The sequence below is a fragment of the Lethenteron reissneri genome, chromosome 15 (assembly GCF_015708825.2).
Source record: "Lethenteron reissneri isolate LAM-NWPU_2019-01 chromosome 15, ASM1570882v1, whole genome shotgun sequence".
Lineage (NCBI taxonomy): Eukaryota > Metazoa > Chordata > Hyperoartia > Petromyzontiformes > Petromyzontidae > Lethenteron > Lethenteron reissneri.
Genome location: NC_083793.1, coordinates 874,468 through 897,253, shown reverse-complemented (window position 1 = coordinate 897,253; position 22,786 = coordinate 874,468). Strand labels below are relative to the sequence as shown.

Genomic DNA, 22,786 nt, shown 5'->3' with positions numbered 1-22,786 from the left:
CAGATAGAGTGCTGACTGTGAGACTGGGTGCAAGGGAGGGAAACTTGAGGACAGAGTCAGGGAAATGCAGCATGCAGCCAGAACGCCAACAATGCTTTCTTAACTTAATTTGATCGCATATCTGATTTGAAGCTTTCGTGACTGCAGGAATCCCATACTCTTTGGTTTTTTCGGTAAAGTCACGTAGGTAGACAAATAATAGATCACGACGTTTCGATCGCAACACAAGCAATCGTCATCAGGTGGGACAACCACAGCAAGAAAAAACTGCTGAAGTACAGCAGTTTTTTCGTGATCTATTATTTTTTACCTACGTAAGGAGGTGAGTTCAGACCGAAAGAACCAAAAAGTATTGATCGCATATGTTACACACTCGACCAAGTTAAATATTCTTGTGGTTTTTAAACCAACCCCACTCTCGCATGCAAATCACATTTACAACCAGCCCGTAACGCTCGCTCAACAGGATAATCAAGAAGCTTTGAAACCGTTTCAAGCGCTTACAGAGATAGAGAAAACAGAGAGACGAGATGGGATGAGGCTCCGGTAAAGGAAGGCGAGTTCCACCGAGACCGATATGACACGGACATTAAGGAGCGCTAGATGGATATTTACACTTTAAAAGTGAGCGGTGGACATGAGAGACATCATGTTAGAGGCGTGAGACGTGATACCACAGACGGACACAACAGACAGGGACACGGAGAGACACGGAGAAATGAATGTCCAACAATGTCACTACAACAGCTGACAAACACTGTACAACCCGAACACCCTCGCTCACCTCGCTCACCACGACGACGTCCCGGCCACGCGGTGTGGTAGCCGCCGCTGCGACACGAACCCCCAAACAAGGCTGAGACCAATCTCCGTGGCGGCTGCGAGCAGCAGCAGCGGGGCACTGGGGAACACGTCGTGGGAGCTGCACGCAGAGGCGCGCACCTGGGCCAGGTGAGCAGCCGCGGCGTGCTCGCTGCTCCCCCCGCCCACTCGGGTGACTCACCGCAGCCCCTCCCCCCCACACTGCCCCGGGCCCTGCCCTGCATCACTGCCACGCCACCCGCTGAGTCACCAGCAGCAGCAGCCAGTCTCATCGAGATCCGCAGGACACCCCCCACCACCACACCTGACCTTGATTTGTCTGTCACCTCAATTTGCGTTTGTTGAACAGACAAAGGGCCACCCCCGTGGGGTACAATTTGTATTAATTAACGAGGATTATTGGTGGCTGAGCGACATCACTGATTCCCGTGTTGGATTTTTTCTTTCTTTCGTATGGAATTTAAAAAAAAGTTTTAATTGGGAAAGCCCTTCCATGGCAAACGGGGAAACCACGTGGATATTGCATTTGTACCGCGTGCCAAAGCGCGTGTGGGCACTGATCGGCGATGTAACGAACAGCACCTTCACCCAGCCAGGTGACTCCGCAATTCCACAAATGTATGGAGACGCACAGAGACTCACATTGACTCACATGGACTCACAGAGACTCACAGGGACTCACAGAGACCCACAGGGACTCACAGAGACCCAAAGTCCAACGTACAGACACACACTCACACGCACTCATACCCAGACTCAGGCTCACATACAGACAGACACATTGACTCCAACAGACCCATCTCACGCAGAATCCCCTACTGTATAAAACAGTGGCAGTGGTAGATCGCACTTCACGCGGCAGTCACGGTCACACGACTCATCACTTCCCGCTCGGTGCGCGCGGTGCTCTAGACACACCGTTCACGTCTGTGAGGCACGGGGAAGCGCCCCCCCCCCCCCCCCGTGTTTACTGAGTGGACATCACAGGCTGACCACACATCTCGCCACTGGGTATGGAGCGCTGAGTCAGGAACATTCTGAGGTCCTCGGTTGAAATCCCAGTCAAGCCACAGTGGGTTTCATGTATAATAATACTCATTTGAGCCTTGGTACTTATGACCTCATAAACAAAGCATTAACCCGACAAGTTAATGAAGCAACGCCTTGCCCAATACACATCGCGGGGAAGCACTCCCTGGGGTCTTTGTTGAACTGATGTCGAGTTGTTTTGTTTGTGTCGTGAATAAGTCTCCCTGCTGGGAGCAGTTAGAGACAGCCCCAGCACCCTGGCTGGTGACTCACTCGGGGGGAGGGGAGCTCACGATGCTTGTGCCAGGATGCTGAGCCAGCAGTCACGGAGAAAACCACATGGGTTCGAATCCCGGTCAAGCCACGAGATTGTAAATCGTGGTCTGGCCTGGCTGTGGTGAGACTGCTGGCCACACGGTAAGAAGCTTGCGAGTTGAACGCAACTCGGGATCAACTCAGTTCCCTCGTGGCAACAAAACACAGCACGCAGGGTGAATAGTCGATGTGACATGGCAAAGTCGCCCCTCGCCGCCACGGGAATGTGACATTTCCACCATTGGCTCGGGACATACGACGAGAGAGGAGTACAGTACTATAAAACGCTTGTTTGAGCAGGCATACGCGGACCTTAATTGCATAAAACTAATTATGTAGCCTTATCCTGGCCACTTGTAACTCCACCAAACATCGCGTTAACAACCCCCGTCAACTTGCATGACTCCGAGTCTTCGTAAAGGCAAAGGGTCAGTGGTGATAGCCAACACCTTCTTTACACACTGCACTATCTTCACCGGACAGTATTCTGCATTATATCAGTGGACCCTTCTACACGGTAGATTACAAGCAACCAGATCGTCACTTGTGCAGTGTATTGGTATTTTCCGTAACAAAGTACACTGGCCCCAGACATGCAGATGCATGCACACGTGTTGCGACACACTCGCCTACCTCGTACTCGCAGACCGGGACACGTTCAGATATCACTTGCCACTGATGTTAGCCGTGTGGCTACCGTCTGCAAACGTGTCCCTTTGGCGTCAGCGTGCACAGACAGAGGAGGTTCCTCTGTCTCGCACTGCGTCATCCCCGGCCATGAACAATCCACTGCTGGATGTAAAACCATCCCACAAGCCACGAGCGTCCTCGACGGTTCTGCGATGGAAGAATCCACCCGGCACCTGGTGTGCCCGAGCCGATTCCATCGCTCCATCTCCCCGGCGGACGCCCTCTCGGGCGCGTTCCATCCCTCGTGGAGTTCGGCACTCGGCAATGAGGAGGCACAGAGAGTGAAGCGGTGCGTGGGTACACAGCTGCAGGGGATGGAGGCTCGGGTGATGTTTGTGTGGAAGACGCGGGAAGGTCATACAAAAGCCAGTCGTGCTATATCCGGGTCGTTCTAACGCTCATCTATTGCACATATTTCTACAATGAAAATGTAATAATCTGCCCATTCTGCAGACACAAAAGCGTACTGTATTTACATAGCTGCATAAACAACACCCAGCTGAGTAAAGATTTTTCCTTTGACCAATGGAGCTTGCAACTGGCGTGTTTCCAGTTATTCGGGTGCCAGGTCAACCCATGCGGAAGGTGGCAAGTTAAAAACCTGGCCATTGGTCAAAGCAGCCCATCAACCTTTCTGGAGTCCTTAAACAAGTCCCACCGCTGTTGTGTTAAACCAAGCGGGTTCGTCACATTGGCTATCGGGCGTGGGTGGGATCGTGGCATTTCCACCGACGGTTCAGGGCCACCACCACCAATGTGGCCGCGTGCCGCCCCACACCGCTCATTTGAGCAGCGAGACACTTTGACGCGACATCACGGCTCGTGCCAACACGTGGGCACGCACTCTCTGTACTCTGGCGGTCGGTGTTTGGATAAGCAAGCTTGTTGTGTGTACGCGAGCGTGGGCGGACACGAGGCCACTGGGGTGGCGTGGGGGTAGGGGACCGGGATGGGCGCTAGAGCGGCTAGAGGACAGCCGCTGAGCAACCGTCTGACTGTGTCGAGACACTGGGAGGGGTTGAGACTCGAGTCGGTGTGTCTTTGTCTGAATGTGGTGGTGCAGTGGTTATCGCACCGCACGAGGAACCCGGTGACCCGAGTTCAAGTCGTGTCCACGATCAACATCTGTGACGAATATCTAAACCGGTCCTGAGCCTCCCCATGGTCGTACCTGTTGCGGTGTGTAGTAAACATCAGCACTGCGGAGACAAAGGCGGCCCAGCGTAGTGCTGGCAACCCACCCCCTCGTGTAGCGTGTTGGCTTTCATAGGTGCTCACAAACACCACTTACCCCAACGGCCTCTTAAGGCAATATGGGAGATCTCTGTTTGAAGGTGGAGTGTCAGCGTAGCTGTTCATGCCCTGAGCTGACCCATTCACCGATGTTCGACTCCTGGCCATGCGCAAATCGCGACCGGTATCCAAATCGGTCTGGGCACCCCATAGGTTTACTCGGCCAAAAAATGTTACTTTTAAAGTGTGGCAATATCCGCATTGGGGAGACAAAGGCAGCCCTGGTGTGCATTGTGCTGGCGAGGCCACTCCCTCACTTGTGGTGCGGGTTTTAATAGGCGCTCCCTAACGGCGTTTGCCAAGAGAGCACGAATCCTTGCCTCTTGATTTGTCTCTTATCCTCAAAACAGTACAGTAGCACGTAAATGCACACCAAACACAATGCACACTGCTAGCATACTGCACATTCTTGACACACATGCAACAACACACTTCAAGATTTTACATCACTCACACGCACGCGCGCGTACGCACACACACATTTTGCATTGTGTGCCAAGACAAAGATTCTCCGTATAGCCTTAACAGACTTTTGGGGCAAGCGCCATCAGCGAGGACACGCGCACACACGCACACGTGCGATACGATGGCGCGGCGGATGACCATCTGCGTGTGACAGCGGCCGCTCCGCACAACTCTCCGCCACCGCTCCCTGGCGCCGCTCCGGGTCCCCAAGAGCACGGCGCTAAAAGCGCCCTCGCTGCCCTCGCCGGGTCTCAACGCGGAGCTGAGCTCCCTCACCACTCAGACTTGGACTTTAATTTACACGCCGGGGTTGTTGAGCCTTTGTAGCGCGTCACCTGCCGCGTGTTATTTCCTCCGCGGTAAAGTATCCGGTTGTTTACGCGAGTGTGTGCGCGCGCGTGTAGGAGCGGTAGTGTAGCGGTTAGCGCGCTGCAACTACAAAACCCGACGATCCGAATTCGATTCCCGCTCACGGCCACCAACACCAGCAACGATGATCTGAACGGGTGCTGGGGCCTCCCCGAGGGCAATTCAGCCTCAAACGAGTGCCTCGTGCCTTGTGTCAACATCCCCACTTAGGAGACAAAGGCGGCGGGGCATGGCGTTGGCCACCCCAACCCCCTTGTGTACTTCGCCGGCCTTAATAGGTGCTCGCTAACAACACTGTTAGCATATACACACACACGCACTTATGAATGATCCCCAGAATGTCAACCCACAACAGCGGGTCCACCCCCAAGCCTTGACATTGCACCGTCGCCACTGTACGTGGCCTCAACGTGCACCTAGCCTGGCACAGATAATGTGGCAACATCACCGTTCGTTCGTGCCGAATGTTTAAAAGTGTCTCTTGCAGTGTCGTGTGCTCAATTAGCGGTAGGTAGAGAACACCCACCAACTCCTGGCCACGGCACCGCACTGGTCACAAGTGGCGCTTCGCCGTTGCCCGGAGCTCCCATCGGTTTGCTCCCCAGATCTGCTGCCTGCTCGAAAACAGCGATGGGGCAGTGCTCACCCCTCTATTGTCAGCCCCGAGTCACTTGTGCATATCCCACATTCCCACGTTGGAGTCAGACTCTCGTTAGGAAACATGACTGCCTACTTCCTTCTAAAAGCTGCACTCATTTGCCCAACTCGGGGTGTGGATTTGAACTCTCGACTCAACTCTTTAGCTGCAAGTCGAAAGTTGTAACCACAACAGTGGCAGCAGCATCCAGCCAAACCCCCGGGTAAATATTTAAAATAATTCATGGGTACCCAGATAGCTAAGTCAAAAAGGTATTTGGTGTTTGCACACGCTCAACACTTGCCAATAGGTGTACGCACACAATTCCTGACTCAGCGTTCATGCTCGTGTGTGGAATGCAGCCGTAATAACGCAGCAATTGTGCACCGCCTAAGGCGAGCCACCTTCAACATAATAATTACACTCCTGCTAGTTCCACTGGTCGCAAATCACGTTCCCAATGAGCTCCCCCAGCGCAGCATCGTTGCCCACTGCACACGTCACCACCTCGGGGTGACTGCGATGGCCGAGCAGACAGCGCTCGGCCTTCTCCAGACTACACCCCACTGTGACTTCCGATCAGCAGAGTGCGTTACTCATTTGCATACCAGTTGTGGCTCCCTCAATCATTACACCAGGGTCGATAAGGTGACCACCACTTTGTGGGAAGTCAAAGAGTCGTTCCTGCCGCGCGGCTCACAGACGCGCTCTTGGCCTGTGCCGCGTGTCTCCAGCACTGTGGGTTGGTTTGACCAATGGCTGGGATTTGAACTTGGGCACCGGCGCAATGGGTTGACTTTGCACACTGACAACTGAAAACACGCCCATGGGAAGCTCCATAGCTAGCAGCTGGCTTGTAGCGTGGCGAGACTGGTCTCTGCCATGCGAATGTGGAATTTCCAACGATGGGCCATAGGTTACAGATCATGAGCAGTAGCTTGTTTTTTCCTTAAGCAGGGAGATCCTTTGATGGTGCTTTTAGTTGGAAGGAAACCCAGCTGTAAGTCACGTGTGTGTGCACAGCTTATCTGCTTCATCATTCATTTACTATTCATTTATTTATGCGCTTAGCTAACCCTCTACGCCTGGATTACACAGCACACAGCTTCTCTGGATGGCCACCCTCGCCGTTCGAGCGATTCCACTAAGTCGGGCCACGGTGATGCCACCGATCTTCATTCAGGGTTCCGAGCTAATATGAAAATAAAACGCCACGTTGCTAAGACCGGGAGCCGTGTGCACGCTTTGGACAAACGCTTCCCATATCTGAGTAGTCATTTTATCAACCTCAGAAGAGTTTAATGCCGACTCAGTTGAAATTGCAACCCAGTGAGTGTGAGAGCCCGTGCACTCTCACACAGCATCAACCAGTCGTCGCAGTCGTCTCAGTCAGTCGACCTGTGACATCTGAGTCTGCCCCGTGACCTTCTGCCAGTGGGCGTTCGACACTTCACGTGGCCTCAAGGTGCACATGGCCTGGCACAAGCGTCGTGGTGACGTCACCGCCACTTAGTGGTGAATGGCGGTTGTTGTTGTTGTCTCACATAGCGCCACAAAATGCTTAGCCTAAATACGAATCGTCTTGTTCATCAGTAATTGTTTTGTTTGTTCTCATCAGTAGGCATTAATGTTGGCCTGGCAGTTCGGGAGAGTTCATAGTGGCCATGTTTGAGGAGTGGCTGAGCTCAAAGCGGGTACCAGCACCCGTGACCGAGTGTGGAGCGAGCCGATGGTCTCAGCCCACTCCTCAAGGACCGCGTGAAAACACTGCGGGCAAGTTACATTTGGTTTGTGTTTGGATCGTTTTGTTCGGCACGGCGCCCGACGTTTCGCGCCACGTGCTGGGAGCTTCTTCAGGAACCGAGAAAGCTCCCAGTGCGGACATCGCTGCCGAACCCACAAGCAGTACGATCTGAACACGAGGGGCACAAAACGTTCGCACGCAGCGAGAAGCACAAGTGCCGTGGTGTGAATTGGGATGTATACTGAAACACTGTCCCCCCAGCTGTTGCGTATTGACACAAGGTATAGCAGGGCTCCGTGTTGTGTTTGTTCTGCCTTTGTGCCTCTGCCAGTGTGTAAACAGACACTGCTGTTTCAACTCCCAACACGCCATGAGATCACACCTTGTGTTACATCACGGCAGTGAGCTCATTCGGCTGATAACGCTGCAGTTCTGCATCCGACTCCCGGGTTCCTCCCCGTTTATAGGACATCGTTGTCGTATTTGTTTTAATTAAAAGCTGCTGACGAAGGATGTACAACATCTGTTGTGAACCTGATCGTACCCAGCCCAACGGTGATGACGGAGACTTCAGAAGAGCGTCGAATACAGCAGCAGCGGTATAGGTAAAGGGAGGCATAGAGAGTGATCGTGAAGTTGAGCTCCTGCCACTCTTGCACAGTCCACGACATCCGACCTCCCAGGCCTGTTCTGAGAGACTCGCACTGTCCGGCTGTAGCTCTTCACCTTGGTCCCTGACTGTTCATGGACTGCCACTCCAGGGTCCGTCACGGCGATCTGCCCTGCACATGAGCCCTGCCCAACCTCCTCCTCCTCTTGACCACCAGTACTGCTCAAACCAGCATGGCTCAACTTTGCTAGCAGCGTTAGAGCTAGTGGGTGGAAATTCCACATTCCTATGGTGGGAGGCAATAAGGCCTGAAGACAACAACAGTCGCCTTCCCAGAAAGTGGCGACCGTTTCATTAACGACCGAGCGATGGTGAACGATGTCCAGCGAGGGGCTGGGAGCGACTAAATCAGCGTGTGCGCAGGTGCGAGGTGGATTATAATGTCACACGCTTGTCAGAGATGGAGGTGGCTGGAGGAGGCCTTCGTCTCATAGCAGACCGATCATGGCTGATGACGATGATGGGATGATGGGACGATGGACTGATGGGATGATGGGCTGATGGGCTGATGGGACGATGGGACGATGGGACGATGGGACGATGGGACGATGGGACGATGGGCTGATGGGATAATGGGATGATGGGACGATGAGACGATGAGACGATGGGACGATGGGACGATGGGACGATGGGACGATGGGACGATGGGACGATGGGCTGATGGGACGATGGGACGATGGGACGATGGGACGATGGGACGATGGGACGATGGGACGATGGGCTGATGGGATAATGGGATGATGGGACGATGAGACGATGAGACGATGGGACGATGGGACGATGGGACGATGGGACGATGGGCTGATGGGACGATGGGACGATGGGACGATGGGACGATGGGACGATGGGACGATGGGACGATGGGCTGATGAGCTGATGGGACGATGAGACGATGGGATGCTGGGCTGATTGGATGATGGGACGATGGGATGATGGGACGATGGGATGATGGGCTATTGACCCACAATCGGGACAACTCGCAACGTTCCGGTTGTGGGTCGAGCACTCCATTTAACAAGGTCACAGTTCTTCATATAAACTTACACACAGCTATATATACTTAGGAAGCCACTGGAGCTATGCACTTTTAAAACTAGATAAGAAACTCCATTTTTTAGAACTGCCTGTTGTGTTTAGATTGTTGTCCTTCCCCCGCACCTCCGATTAGCACGGTTGGCTACGTACGGTTCGAAAGAAGTTCAACTAACATACACACAACCACATACAAAGGCCTTCCTGGTGTATGTGAAACTAACGTCGACTACAGACAGTGCTCACTCGGCACCTATCTCTCTGTTTACATCTGTCCTCCACCTTGATCTGAACGCCATCTCTCTCGCTCTCCGCCTCTCCTACTTGCACCCTCATTTATCCGTCCCGTATCTCTCAGTTTGCCTCTCTCTTTCATTCACCCCCGGCTTGCACGCTCTCCTCTCTCTACACACCCGCCTATCAGTGTCTCACTTCACCAAAGCACAGCACACACGCAGCGTCCACCCCAATGCGTCACGAGCAATGCATTGCCGTACACACTTTACCGAAGTAAACCACCGGCTATGCTGCGTAGTAATAATACATCGTTGCAGCCCTTTGTCATTGCACTGATGAATGCAGGCCTCTTTGATGCCGTGTCGGTCACGGTGGTTGTTCGACAATACTGCACCGTGCTGGTCAGTGCGGGTCCGTGAAGGTGGGGGCCCGGGAACAGTTCAAATAGCACTCGCCAGTGACGCCGTGACTGTGGCCGGGAATTGAACTCGGGTCGCCAAGTTCATCGTAGTGCAATGCTCCGATCACTGCGCTACCACTCCCCCTTTCTGTAAGCTACTCAGCGGCTGTGACGGCACAGGATTACCGCCCCTTGACGTGTCCTGCTCCATGGCTGGTATGGCTGGTATGGCTGTTGTGGTTATTCACAAGCTTCTGGGCTCTCCCATTTACAGAGGAACCGTGAGACGACCTTTGCCCCCCCCCCCATCCCCCCTTCGCCGCCCCTCCCCAAGATCTGTGACAGCCGAGTTCTTGGTAGTTCCTGGAAGCCGTCGTCTATGAGCAGGCGTGAGGCCAAGGGCCTTGAGTTGTTATGCCGCCATGTCATCTGGACACGGCAACACTGACTACACGAGTAAAAGTAACTACGCAATTATATTAACTTTCTTTGAAATCACCGCACACAGCAACACTTTCCACTACTTCTAGAATCTCATACAATTGTCGATAAGAGATTACTTAAAAAAAATATAATTCTGCTTGCAACATTCCTACATTGCAAGGTGCGCATGCTTCTGACAGCAAGTGCAGACCACGTGTCTCTCAGTGTTCTGGGTCCCACGCGGCCTGCATCTTTGCAGCGCCGCGTGTCTGCGCGTCTGCACGGGAAATCATCACTCCCGTTCTCACGCCCTATCTCCTCCATCGCCGCGTCCCTCCCCGCGCATCTCTCCCCGCCCAAGCGCAAAGAAAGCGCTGCTGCGTGTGTAGCAGCCGACGGGCATTCCTCGTGTCTGCACGACGCTCACGGCCCCCTGGCTCCCAGGCAGCTCCTATCTCTCATCTTCCACGCCCGTGCCTTCGCGTGCGCTCTGTGCATACGAGCGATGCGCATGCAGCCTATGACCGAAAGCGTCCCATCTCGTCAGATCTCAGAAGCTAAGCAGGTTTGAGCCTGTCTGGCAGGATTGAGCCTGGATGGGTGACCGGCCCAAACGACGGTCGACGCTCGAAGGCTACTGCTGCTTCAGGGCAACGTTGTCAGCAGGGGTCAATTCACCAACACCCAGTGTCGTACTGAATCACGTCCTTACTACGTCTACGCTCCCGACCTTCGGCAGCCCGCACTGACCAGCCTGGTGAAGTATGGCCAAACATATCCCATGCCCCATTCGGCGTGGTGGACTGCCCAGAGGGCTATATATTCACATTGTACATGCATGCAACCATTCGTGTACAATTGTTATGAGCGCACATGATATACGGAAGGCCTCGCGTCAAGTGGAGAACTACTGGAGGAGTGGACCGTGAAGGTCGGGTGTCGACTGAAATGTTTGCAAGATCAGGCTGAAGGAAGGAAGCGATGGCGAGGCCTGGTGGCATCAATTGCATTGCCCGCAGTAACCTATTCACCTTTACACCGACGTATGCACGTGGGTATGATGCACGTGGGTATACTGCATTAGAAACGGCCGCGTATGCTTGGCTTTTTACAGACAACGTAAAGACTTCTGATTCGGTGGAAACTGATGCTGATGTCATCCAAGATGTCACAAAACCAAGGCCATGATAAAAATGTTTGAAAATAATTACGAAACAAAATTTTGTGTTTACAAAATACAAATCAGAAGAGGATAACGGCAAGGAGGAGACACTCACAGCGAATTGTGATGATTATTTATCTCCAAAAATTGGGTTGGGGAAGTAAATGAACAATAAGAAATGGAGAACGGCATTAACCACCTCAGATTTCCCTGCATGACAACCGATGAAAGTGAACTGACAGGAAACGATGGAGGTAATGGCGGTGGCTTTGGAAGAAGGCCCTTATCGGCATGCAACCACACCGGCACATTGAACGCTCGCTATTAAAGGTCACGAACTGGACGAGTGAGCGGCCGAATTAATGCCGCACCCAACTCAACCACTCACCTGTCTGGGCTGAGCCCTGTTGCCAAAGTCGTACTGGAAGATTCCTCCGGTACAGATACCCAGCCACCAGGCAGTGCCCTGCTTGTCCTGCAACCACGCACAGGCAACATTCATTCATTCAAAATAAAGATTACCCGGATTACTGTGGTCATAGACAGGGGTTGGAGGGAGAGCTGTGCAGGCAATGAACCACTGCCCTGTAACCCCCTTGCCTCCCCCACACCCAGCGAGATACGCAGCAGTGCCCACCGAGGGTGAGGTCAGGTGGTGAAACTCTCGCTGCGAGCAGCGCACCACCTTGCGTCAGAAAAACGGACCGAGATGGTGACATCACAGAACCACTTCTGAATTCCCTTCAATCATGAAATTATCACCCAAACTGGGCACTCGGCTGAAGTGGAAACGCTCTGCGCAGAGTGTTCGTTGCACGGCGGTTAAGTGAATAATGATAATAATTTACATCTGTAAGGCGAATTTCATCCGTAGATCCCCAGATGGAACGTTTTAACGCTCATCACTGCGACTGGGCCAATGAGTGACAAGTTGAGGCGACTAGCAGGGCCTGTGGACATCGCTATTGGCGAGCGAGCGGAGGCCATCGACTCGCGACAGCATCGGGGGCGGGGGGGGGGGCTCCCAGATTAGACTCCAGAATCCGTGTTCAGCACTTGCGGCATTATCCTGCTTAGCCACCTGGTCACACTGACAACGCCATTGCAGCACAACTTGTGTCGTGCGTCTCGTACGGGCAGGACACTCACCTTCACGCCATATAAGTGCACGCCATAGCTTGGAGAGGCTTCTATTATTTTCATATAACTGCGGACCACAAACCAACATCGATTAACACACTGGGCATTCATTATTACGATGATGATTACGCAGATGCTTGTTCACCCAGGAAAGCCTCCCCGCCGAGTCTCACAACTACTTTTCAGGAGGGTCTGGCCAAGTTGTTTGCAGAATTTTCCCAATGTTTTTATTCACTGCCATGACCTCTTCCAAGACATTTGACCAGCGTGGAAGAATAGGCAAAATATCCTCAAAAGGGGCCTCCAATTGATCACTCCAGTGGAGGCCCTTCTGCCTGCAGTGGCAAAGAGTGAGCAATTGCAGGACTGCACTTTCGCCTCTAGAAATGCTCGTGCGGCTCAAAGGGGCAATGCTGTGTCTACGTCAGAGCACTGAGCCCCCGCGTGGCTGCGGTGCCAAGATACAATCTGGGAAGCCATCCACGATCGACCAACGTTAACGTCCCACAGAGGGGTACTCGGTCATCCCCCGAAAGAGGCCGGCCCTGACAGGGACGAAGGAGAGAGGATTCGAGGAATGTACGGGAGAGAGCGGGACAACGGACATCGACTGAGAGACGGGCGTAGAGCGAGCGCCGCCTTGCTGGGCGGCCCACAGTGGGTTCCGCGTGGCCACCGTGCATGCCGAGTGCGAGTCCACACGGCGGGGAGTCGCCCAACCACACGGCACTTCGCTGGGAGAGCACATCCGATTAGCACGGTTGGCTACGTACGGTGAGAAAGAAGTTTAACGTGCAAACATTCCTCACTCGCAGCTGGGAGAATGCGAGTTGCAACCTGAAAACGGGGGTTGAAACTCGGCCCATCGTCCCTGGGCGGCCAATACAGTTGCTGACAGCTCTTTTTGGGAAGTATCGAGTGCTCGTGTTAAGGGTTGACTTTCTCTCGCTGCGAAAGTGTGGAATGTCCACCGCTGGCTGGAGCATTCGCATCTGGTTAGGACGTAGACTCAGCCAATCATACTTCCAGGGTCGATAAATGTAGAAATCCTTTGTAGGAAATGGACTGCGATTTTTCTGCAGACAAGGATAGACTGGCCCCTGCCATGGGAATGTATAATCTAAAAGACAAATTGTTGAGATTTTATTTGTAAAACAAGTTTAAAAACTGCCAGTTGCAAAAAATAGCTCTTCGTATTTATGCTCACTCACTTGACGATTGCCTGTCCCCTGGAATGTCCCTGGAGCTTCTTGTAATATTCAATCACCCGGCTCTCACTGCGGGCAGAGAAAGCAAGGAACACAACGAAGAAGAATTGTCATTGTTTATACAAGCTATGTGAAGGGAAGTATTCCATTGGAAGAGTGTGCCAAAAAAATAGTGTAAACGTCTTTTATTTACCCAGGAATGCCGTAAAACATTCAAACCGATTCTATTTCTAGAAAATGTTGAGTGTTTTTTTTTACTAAATGTAAAACAATTTCTGTGCAGGGTTCCCCCACTTGAGACCAGAGTGCCCGCAGGAAGCGGCGCATTGGAGATGCGGCGTAACAAAAAAATCCACACGGACCTACTTACTGTACTGCACCACTTATGCGCTAAATCGAACAAACAAAGACTGTGTTTTAATTCCGCGTGTTCGTGGACGGATGACGCCGCTTGGTAGACACAGAAAAAGGTTCAAGAGGCACTGCAAGTAGTGGCGGCTGTGGTGACGTTTCAGGTGCACGGCCACGGCGGCCTCCAGCGAGGCGGGCGAGGGACTCTCCTCGCGAGTCGACGATGCCCGGCGTACGGAGGGGCATTTGAAACGCGTCGGCATCGGCATTATATGGGCACCACTGTGGGGAGATGTTAACTACCTCGCCTGGTATGCAGGAGGTCATGGGTTCAATCCCGACCCTGATGCCTGCTGTATATTTGGAGTTTGCGTGTCTCTCTCCCGGTGGTCACGTTAATTTTTCTACAGGTCCTCTGGTTTTTTCCTCTACATATAGAAACGTGCTTTTTTAGAGTATGTGGCTGCTATAAATTTCCACGTGATAAGCCACTTCGTTGAGCTATTATTGGTGGCCAGGTCGCTTCTGAAAAAGAGCTATACAGCTCAGTGAGCCTTACCTAGTAAAATAAAATATACATATCTCACGATGCTGGGTGGAGAACTGGCTGCTTTTCAATTTAATTTAACTTTCAGAAGCAGATTTTAACTCCCTGCGATGTTGTGGATCTTTCCGGCAATTAAAGTAAGGGAGCCCTCCATCTTTTTTAACGCTTTGCGACTAAAGTTGTAAAAGAAGTGAATCCGTTTGTTCCGCCCGTAACGAGCAAGTCCACGGTAACCCCTGCAGGGAAGGATGATCAACGACAACGACAGTTTGTAGACGTCACACACTCAGTGCCAATGTCGGCGCAGACTTCGCCACGCAGGTCGACGCTCGAGGCTTTTGCGGTGGCCACAGACAGGAGGCGTCTGCAGGCAGTGGACCACGCCTCCTGTCTGTGACCACTGCCCTGTGACCCCCGGGGCCTCCCCCCACACGCAGGGGGCTACGCAGCGGGGCCCATTGAGGACTAGGGGGCCTTGGTCTCCCGGTCCCTTTGAAGTTACACGCGCGGACAACAAAAACAAAGGTGCCCCGTATAGCCTTCACAGGCTGTTGGGGCAAGTGCTTGGCGAGTATCACCTGTGAAGGTCGGCATGGAGCATGAGGGGGTGGATGGCCAGCACCATGCCCGACCGCCTTTGTCTCCCTATTAATGATGTTTAAGACACTTCACCGGGTCCTCATTTGAGGCCGAGTCGACCCAAGTAAGGCCCAGAACCGGTTCAGACAATAGTCACTGGTCGTGGCCGTGATCGGGAATCAAACTCATGCACGGACACCCAAACACACGCACGCACACAAAAATGCACGCAAACAGAAAAATGCAAATGTGCGTGCGAGCGAGTGTGCCGGAGTAAAGATCTCGTTAACACTCCCTGACGCACATGCACTCGTGCGGCCACGCTATCTACACACACACACACAAGTTGTTGCAATAATAATTACAAAGGTCTTCCTTTTAACCTGGAACACATTGGGGCAAGTGGTGTTGGCGAGCACCCAGTGGCTGGCACGAGCACACGAGGGGGTGGTGTCACTCCCAGCCACTTGTCACCAGGTACTCGTTCAAGGCTGAGTCGACCTAGAGGAGATCCACTGCCAGTAGCACTCACGTTCTGCATGTATCACAGATCTAAAACCACTGTATCACTCTCGGTGCCAGGCTGGGTACACTTTGAGGATACAAGGAGGGTAGGGGTTTAGGCGAAGTGGGACTGACCCAAGGACTATGAGTAACAGACTGGGGTGATTGCAGACTCACCAGCTGTGGTGTATGTGTGTGTATAAATACACACACATACCACACTTTCTCTAACACATACTATAACAAGGGACCTCTGTTAAGCCTTACAGATTGTCAGACACGTGCTAACACAGACACGTGCTTGCATACTCTTAACACAGTCAAACCCCTCGACACACACACCCTGTACAACAGCTGTCATTCACCACTAAGCGGCCGTGACGTCAGTACACTTGTGCCAGGCTAGGTGCACTATGAAGCCTTCACGTGACGCATGGAAGGTTCGCTGGCAGACCCGGGTGTTATGAGTTGACTGACCGAGATGAATGGCAGATGCACCACCTGTGCGCTCCCCACTGTGCCAACACGTGCACACACTCACAAGTGACAAGTGTTCAAAAAACAGAAGCAAATTGCGTCACGCCATACGCAACGCTCGAGCGAGCACGCTGACAAAACATCCACACGTGCTCACCGCAGAGGAGGCACGCACGCACCCCTCGCACAGGCCACCTGTGCCGCGTGAGCGCAGCGACGAGCGAGTTCATCTCCCTGCTGCCGTGGCTCTGCTCGAGACACCCATGGCTGCACGCGAGCGTCACGCTCGGCAAAGTCAGGGCCAGGTCAAGGAGGGTCTCCCACGCGCGGCGAGAAATTGGTTGGCGCTCATCTCAGTCCGAACCGCGTGCAGACACGCGGCGGCGTTGTCTTCGCAAGTCCACGCGCTGCTATTGCTGCAGACCGACCGCGTGTCTCTGTTCCAATTATCACGGTTGGCTACGTATGGTGCAAAAAGAAGTTCAACACACACGGACTACCCAAACTTCTTCAGGTTGCTCATTAGCACGACAGCACACGCTCGCGATGGGATACAACGTCGCGAATAGCAACGGTCTCGCGTTCATCTTGACCGATTAGCCACCCATAGCGCATTGCGTAGGTGGGTGTTTCTATAGGCGTTCACAAGCTAAACAGGCTTGTGCCTACATGGTGCTTGGATGGGTGACCGCTATGCACACTTGGTTGCTGTTGGCTGTGGGGATACGTTATGGTCAGAAGGAGGGGAGTGCAGCAAAAGCCACCGTTGTGATGTATCGCTGTGCTCCATACGTCTCTGCCGGTACCCGCCTTCACCCAACCGCACGGGCCGGCGTGGTGAAGCATGGTCAAGTGGCCCCACCCCTCCCACGTACCAGGTGGCGATCCCGGGCTGCTGCTTGAGCACGCACACGGGGAGCGACGCGGCCACCTGGAGATGCTCCCGCGCCTCCTCCTCACTGCCGCACACAGACACGGGGAGAGAGAGACACAGAGACACAGCGTGAGAGAGACACAGAGAGAGACACAGAGCCACAGAGGGAGACACAGAGTGAGAGACACAGAGAGACACAGCGTGAGAGAGACACAGAGAGAGAGAGAGACAGAGAGAGAGACACAGAGAGAGAGAAAGAGACACAGAGTGAGACAGAGCCAGGCGAGGTAGTTAACATCTCACCACCGGGGCGCCCTGTGACCCCTTATCAACAAAACAACGTAGTGCCCTTGGAGATGACTGTACTCACAACTAAACAAGCGGGCACAACCCCTCCTTCGCATGTCTGTCCCTCCATATAAAAAGACAAAACGTATTTAGATTGGGAAAGAATGACTGTAGGCCACTTGTTTAATTCGTTACTTTTATTCTCCACAACAAAGCGAAGTGATTATTCAGTGTTGTGTATTTTATAGCTGCGTGTCAAACTAGGACCCACATCTTAAGAGTCGTTGCCTATAAAACCGGCATTGGTTCCAGAAAGCCTGACTGTGATGAGACAGTGAATGTCGAAACCGCTGGTGCTGAACCAATGCGGCTGATATCATGCACCCCGAGAAAGCCGTGCGACTGATGAGATGCGTCAACAATATATTGTTTATGTGGAGCGACAGATCGGGGAGGGAGGTTCACTCCATATGTATAATGCTCATGCAAGCCAACCTACAAATCGAATAAACAAATACACTCCCATGGACTCGCGTGGCTAATTGAATGAGACCTTAACACAGAGGCTAACAAACACCCGTTGTTGTCTTCTGGGGTAATGCAAGCAGCAGGAATTGGAGCCAATGGTGATTAAGGGAACATTGCAAACATATACTCCTAATGAGGTTAATAAGTAATGAAGGGTGTAATCAAGACACTGGCTTCAAGAATAATGAGGCTCACAGTCTTAGAGAAGCTTCTCTCAGCAGCCACTATGCACTCAGTGTCTTATTATCATTATTATGATGAGTGTAGTCAACTTCCTGAACAGCACATGCCACCAGAATGTGGAATTACCACTGCTGCACTGCTCCACGCTGGTCTGAGATGCTTTGACTCTTACTTGACTCGCTGTTATGATTAATGCAGAACATTTGGCAAGCAGACTGCGTGTAGCGATGCTGTGTATATCGTGTCCGCACCTCTGATTAGCACAACTGCCTACGTACGGTGAAAATAAGTTCAACATATAGTACATACATTAGAGTGCAGCAGGAGTGCAGCAGGGGTGCAGTGTTTGTCACGCTCATTTACAAACGACGCAACTTAGGTTCGATTTTTCCCCAAGCCGTGGATAGTTTCAGGAGCAAGTGGCATCTGAATCTGCCTCGGGTCAACTCGGCCTGAACCACGAGATTTTGGGTTCGCAAGCATCATGGGGGGCCAGCCTCCTCACGCCCCACCACAGCAGGAACTCGCCAACAGCACTTGCCCATCACCGTGTGTATGGTGAGAGGGGAGAGGGGAGGGGGGTTTTTTGTCTTGCATTTTCTGTACACCTCCGTACGTATTTATTATAACAACCAGTGGAGATTAACCACAGGCAATGGTTGACGATATTAAGAAAGGAAGCTACTAAAGTGGTGCTCGAGTTTGGTAGGAGGAGAACAAGAGTGAGATGCAACGACTGGAGGGACACAACGGTAAAGCACAGCAACAACAACACGTGATGATGTACATGTCCGGTATTTGTATATTTGTGGGGAAAAATACCCACTCTTGTGAGCTTGTCAATTGGCCAATCAGGGGCATTCACATTACTGTGGGAGATAAATACTCCACTTGCACCACCCAAGACCACACACACATTACAAGCACACACACACAGTGGAATTATAAATACAAATTCCAAAATCCTAGTCCCTGGCCAGAAAGGCAGCCCCACCTATTTTGGCTTCAGCGCCTTTATCAAGCCATCAAGGGACCTATTATGAACAATGGGACCTTTTATATTTATCTACATTTCAGACAGATAAGCCACCCAAGTGGGAGTTGGAGCCACTGTTTAATTCTTTGTTTTGGTGACTTTTCAGATAAGGGACTGCCACAGTTGTCTGCAGCTGGCCAGGCCTCTAGCCATCTGCAATTATTTCGCCTTCACGTGAATCACTCGCGCAACTTTTGTATTGCGCCCGGACTTTTCTTTGGCAGTCCACAGGGTTGGCCACCATCTGGAGGTAATTTTGCAATCAGGCTGTGTAAATCCCTCATTGTATGCAAGGCCCCACAAGGTGTTTATCGGGGAAGCCTGTAAAAGCTATTGCTGCTCCAGCCACAGTTGGACCACGACCCTTTGTAAGTCCACTGCTGGTTGAAGGCCTCCCCACGCCGTGTCGGGTCATGAAGGTTGTTGACCAGAAGGGTGTCACAGGACCGGTTCAGATGTCACCACCGACGTTCTCAAGCGGTTAAACAAAATCAACGTAGCCGTGGCCGGGAAAGGAACGCAGCAGATCACTCGGTTTCGTAGCGCACTGTGCTAACCGCTGCACCGCCCCGCTCCAGTACCCAGCAATAATTGTAGAAGCAATGTTCGCTATCGTACACCAGCCTCGCAGCACGATACTGCTCAGAGTGCTCCACTCACAATCGGAAGGCTGCGAGTTTAAATCCCGGCCGGGGAACGACTCGGCCCAGCGTCTCTTCGTGGTCGTTAAAACGAGTACTAAGTAGTGGCAAACCCACAGTGGTCTTCCCATAAAGAGAACCGTGGCGTCAATGGGAACGTGCAATCTCCATCACTGGGTCAGGGGTCACCACCGGCGCCGAGTTCCACCTCACCCAGGGTGGAATTTGTATTTAAAGGAACGACGATGATCTTGGCAGCGAGGTATCAGAGTTAATATTACACCGATTATTTCCAAATAACGATGAGAACACTTCAAATGCCGATTAGGGAACACAGACTCAACCTGGGGCACAGTTTACACTTGGAACAGAAGGGCTAGGCCTACACTCACGATTCTTAAAACAAATTAACTATTCTGTTATCGCAATGAGCAACTATGGAATGCTTTAAAAAATGCATCTTTTAAAGCAAGGCAATGCAAATCAACGCGGGCTTTCCCCATCATGGCCCTCAAGCCGAGAGCTATCCTCCGCTGCCTGCGTTGCTTGATAACGACATGAAAGCAGAGTGAAGGAGATGCTGTGGTGAGCAGACAGCCGTGGTGAGTAAACAGCTGTGGTGAGCAGACAGCCATGGTGAGTAAACAGCTGTGGTGAGTAAACACCGCCGCCGTCTCTCCCCGCACCGCGCAGGGGCCGCGAGTCAGCAACTGGACATTCCACATTCCCAGGGCGACGCCAGTCTGTTCACGCCACAGCTGTCGATGGCATCACGCACAGTTGTGCGCACAGATGCTGAACTTCTTTCGCGCCATATGTAGCCAACCGTGATGATCGCAGAGGAGATGGGTGGGCTGAGTCGACTGAACTTGCGACCTTCTTACTGCGAGTCGAGTTCTGGGAGGACTTGCTACCCTGGCAGGTACTACTAGATGTACAAGTAGTAGTATTAGAGTTGTACATCAACTATAATAATATAATAATAGTTAATGTACAATTAGTAGTATTAGAGTTGTACATCAACTATAATACTAGCTGATGTCCAAGTAGTAGTAATATAGTTGCCGTTTGGGCTGGGATAATTAACAGGGCACGATTAACGGAGCTCAAGCACTCCTCCACCCTAATCTCGGGTGCAGCCTCCCTGCTGCGTGACCTCGCTGACGTCGTGGGGTCTGAAGCATTCGCGAGGCTCAATCCCAGCAGGGTGAGCCTCATCTGCATGCCAACGAATGTCAAACAAACTGGCTAATCCGTCAACACAGGGCCTGGCTGTGACCAAGATAAACGTTGCTCGACTATCCAGCCCGCCCCAAGAAGTTGGAGTTATTGTGCATGTTTACAAACGCAGTGTGCGTGGGGAAGAGCGAGGGCAGAGTGGTTAGCGTGCCACTCATGTGATGTCAGAACCAGTCCTGGACCTCTCCTAGGTTGGCTCGACACTAAATAAGTTCTTGGTATCGAGTGGAGACATCAGCATTGGGGAGACAAAGGTGGCCGGGCGTGGTGCTGGTTTGAGCCCCGTTTTGGCATTAATCGGCACTCGCTAACTGCACTTGTTCCAACAGTCTATGTAGGCAACACGGGGGACCTGTGTCTTTGTATATGCATCCTTGTATATTTTTGTATTTCGCGTGTACGGTGTTGTGCGTGTGTCGCGCGTGCATGTGACGTCTGTGGATGGTATCTGCACACGACGACGTGTGTGTGCGTGTGGCGACTTTGTCTTCTTGTGCATGCTGTGCGCGCGTGTGAATGTGTTGCGAGTTGCAAGGTTCACGCTTCGTGTGCATGGCGAGCGCCCTGTGCCAGCCCCAGTGCTCGCAAACGGCGCTGGGCAGGGGGTCTTTGTCTTCTTGGACGCGGTGCGTTTTCCCTGTGTGCCGTGTTTTTTGCTTGCGAGTGTACACTGTGCTGCATACGTGTAGTGCAGTACATACGTGGTGGTAATCACACGCCTACACAATGACCCCCCCAGCAGCTGCCCAGGTGCAACTCCTGCCCACACTGCACCAGCAGCAGCTGCCAATGGAGTTAAATCTCGTCTCTGTCTCCCTGGGGCAACTCAGCCTGAAACAGGTAGGTAGCTGTTGGCATTGATGTGCCCGAGGCCAACAGCTGGGACGGCGTTGTGGCCCCACCACCCCTTGAGTGCCGTGCCGGCCCCGACAGGCGCTCGCCGACAGCGCCCTCCACTCGGCACTTCCAACGCGTCGCTCCCGGGTCAAGCGACGCTGCGCAAAACACAGCCCCCCCCCCATAAAAAAAACCTCCAAAGCCAGGCCCGCATATAATACGAACCTCTGTCCCACTCCTATGTTTGCAATTGCCTCTTACATTCCAGAAATATTATTGAGAGCAGCTGAAAATTCACGCTGCCCTGCAGCTGGGGGGGGGGGGGGGGGGCTGGAAAGCAAAACAGGCCCGCTGGGCACGAGCCCCCCCTCCCCCGTCTCGGCTACATTTCAAAAGCGGCGAGCGAGGGAGCGAGCGAGCGAGCGAGGGAGCGAGCGAGGGAGCGAGCGGTCCAGTTAGTTGCCGGGCCCCGCTGAGAACGGACGACTGACCCAAGTGCGGGAGGAATGTGGAATTTCCACCACCACCACGAGCTCAGGGCGCCCCACGGAGATGAAATGCCGCTGCGCCCGTGCATGATTAAGCGGGGAGACGCTTTGCCCGGACTTTGCAAGTTATTTGAAAGCTCAATCAATGCAACGACGTTTGAAATCTCTCCTTGACTTTAAGGATTTTTTTTTTCTCTCACGAGGACCCTGAGAGGTGTATAAATCATGGCTGGGTAATCGTGGCGTTTTTGCTATTTTTATATCTTTTTCTAATTCCTCATCGAGTTTCTCTTTCACGAGGGGTCCTGCCTTGAGGTGTTTTGACAAAATTGCTTTCGGCGTTTCTTTCATGTGGGAGAAAACCCCACGCCTACGAGGGGATAACTCACAAATTGGTTCCACAACCCCACCTCCTGGCCTCCTCACAGCCCAGTCGGTTTAGAGGTCACAGACACGTGTGATGATGACCCACCAACCCTTTACCTCCAAAAGCAATGGATTACAAAACGAAAAATCTCTGCGTGAATCAAAAATAAAATAAAGATTCCAACAGATCGTCTCTCTATCCAAACAATGCT

General features: G+C 52.5%; 1 protein-coding gene across 4 annotated transcripts in view; it reads right to left on the bottom strand.

Annotated features, from left to right (window-relative positions):
• The window catches only part of LOC133342568 (FERM domain-containing protein 4A-like), a 103,449-nt gene that overhangs the window by 19,557 nt on the left and 61,106 nt on the right, over nucleotides 1–22,786 (bottom strand). For all 4 annotated transcript variants that reach the window (XM_061551754.1, XM_061551752.1, XM_061551753.1 and 1 more), the window contains 4 exons: nucleotides 16,970–17,053; nucleotides 13,640–13,705; nucleotides 12,438–12,495; nucleotides 11,677–11,763 (listed from right to left, as the gene is read on the bottom strand). In XM_061551754.1, the coding sequence (XP_061407738.1) occupies nucleotides 11,677–11,763; nucleotides 12,438–12,495; nucleotides 13,640–13,705; nucleotides 16,970–17,053 (295 nt within the window). The remainder of the gene's footprint in view (nucleotides 1–11,676; nucleotides 11,764–12,437; nucleotides 12,496–13,639; nucleotides 13,706–16,969; nucleotides 17,054–22,786) is intronic.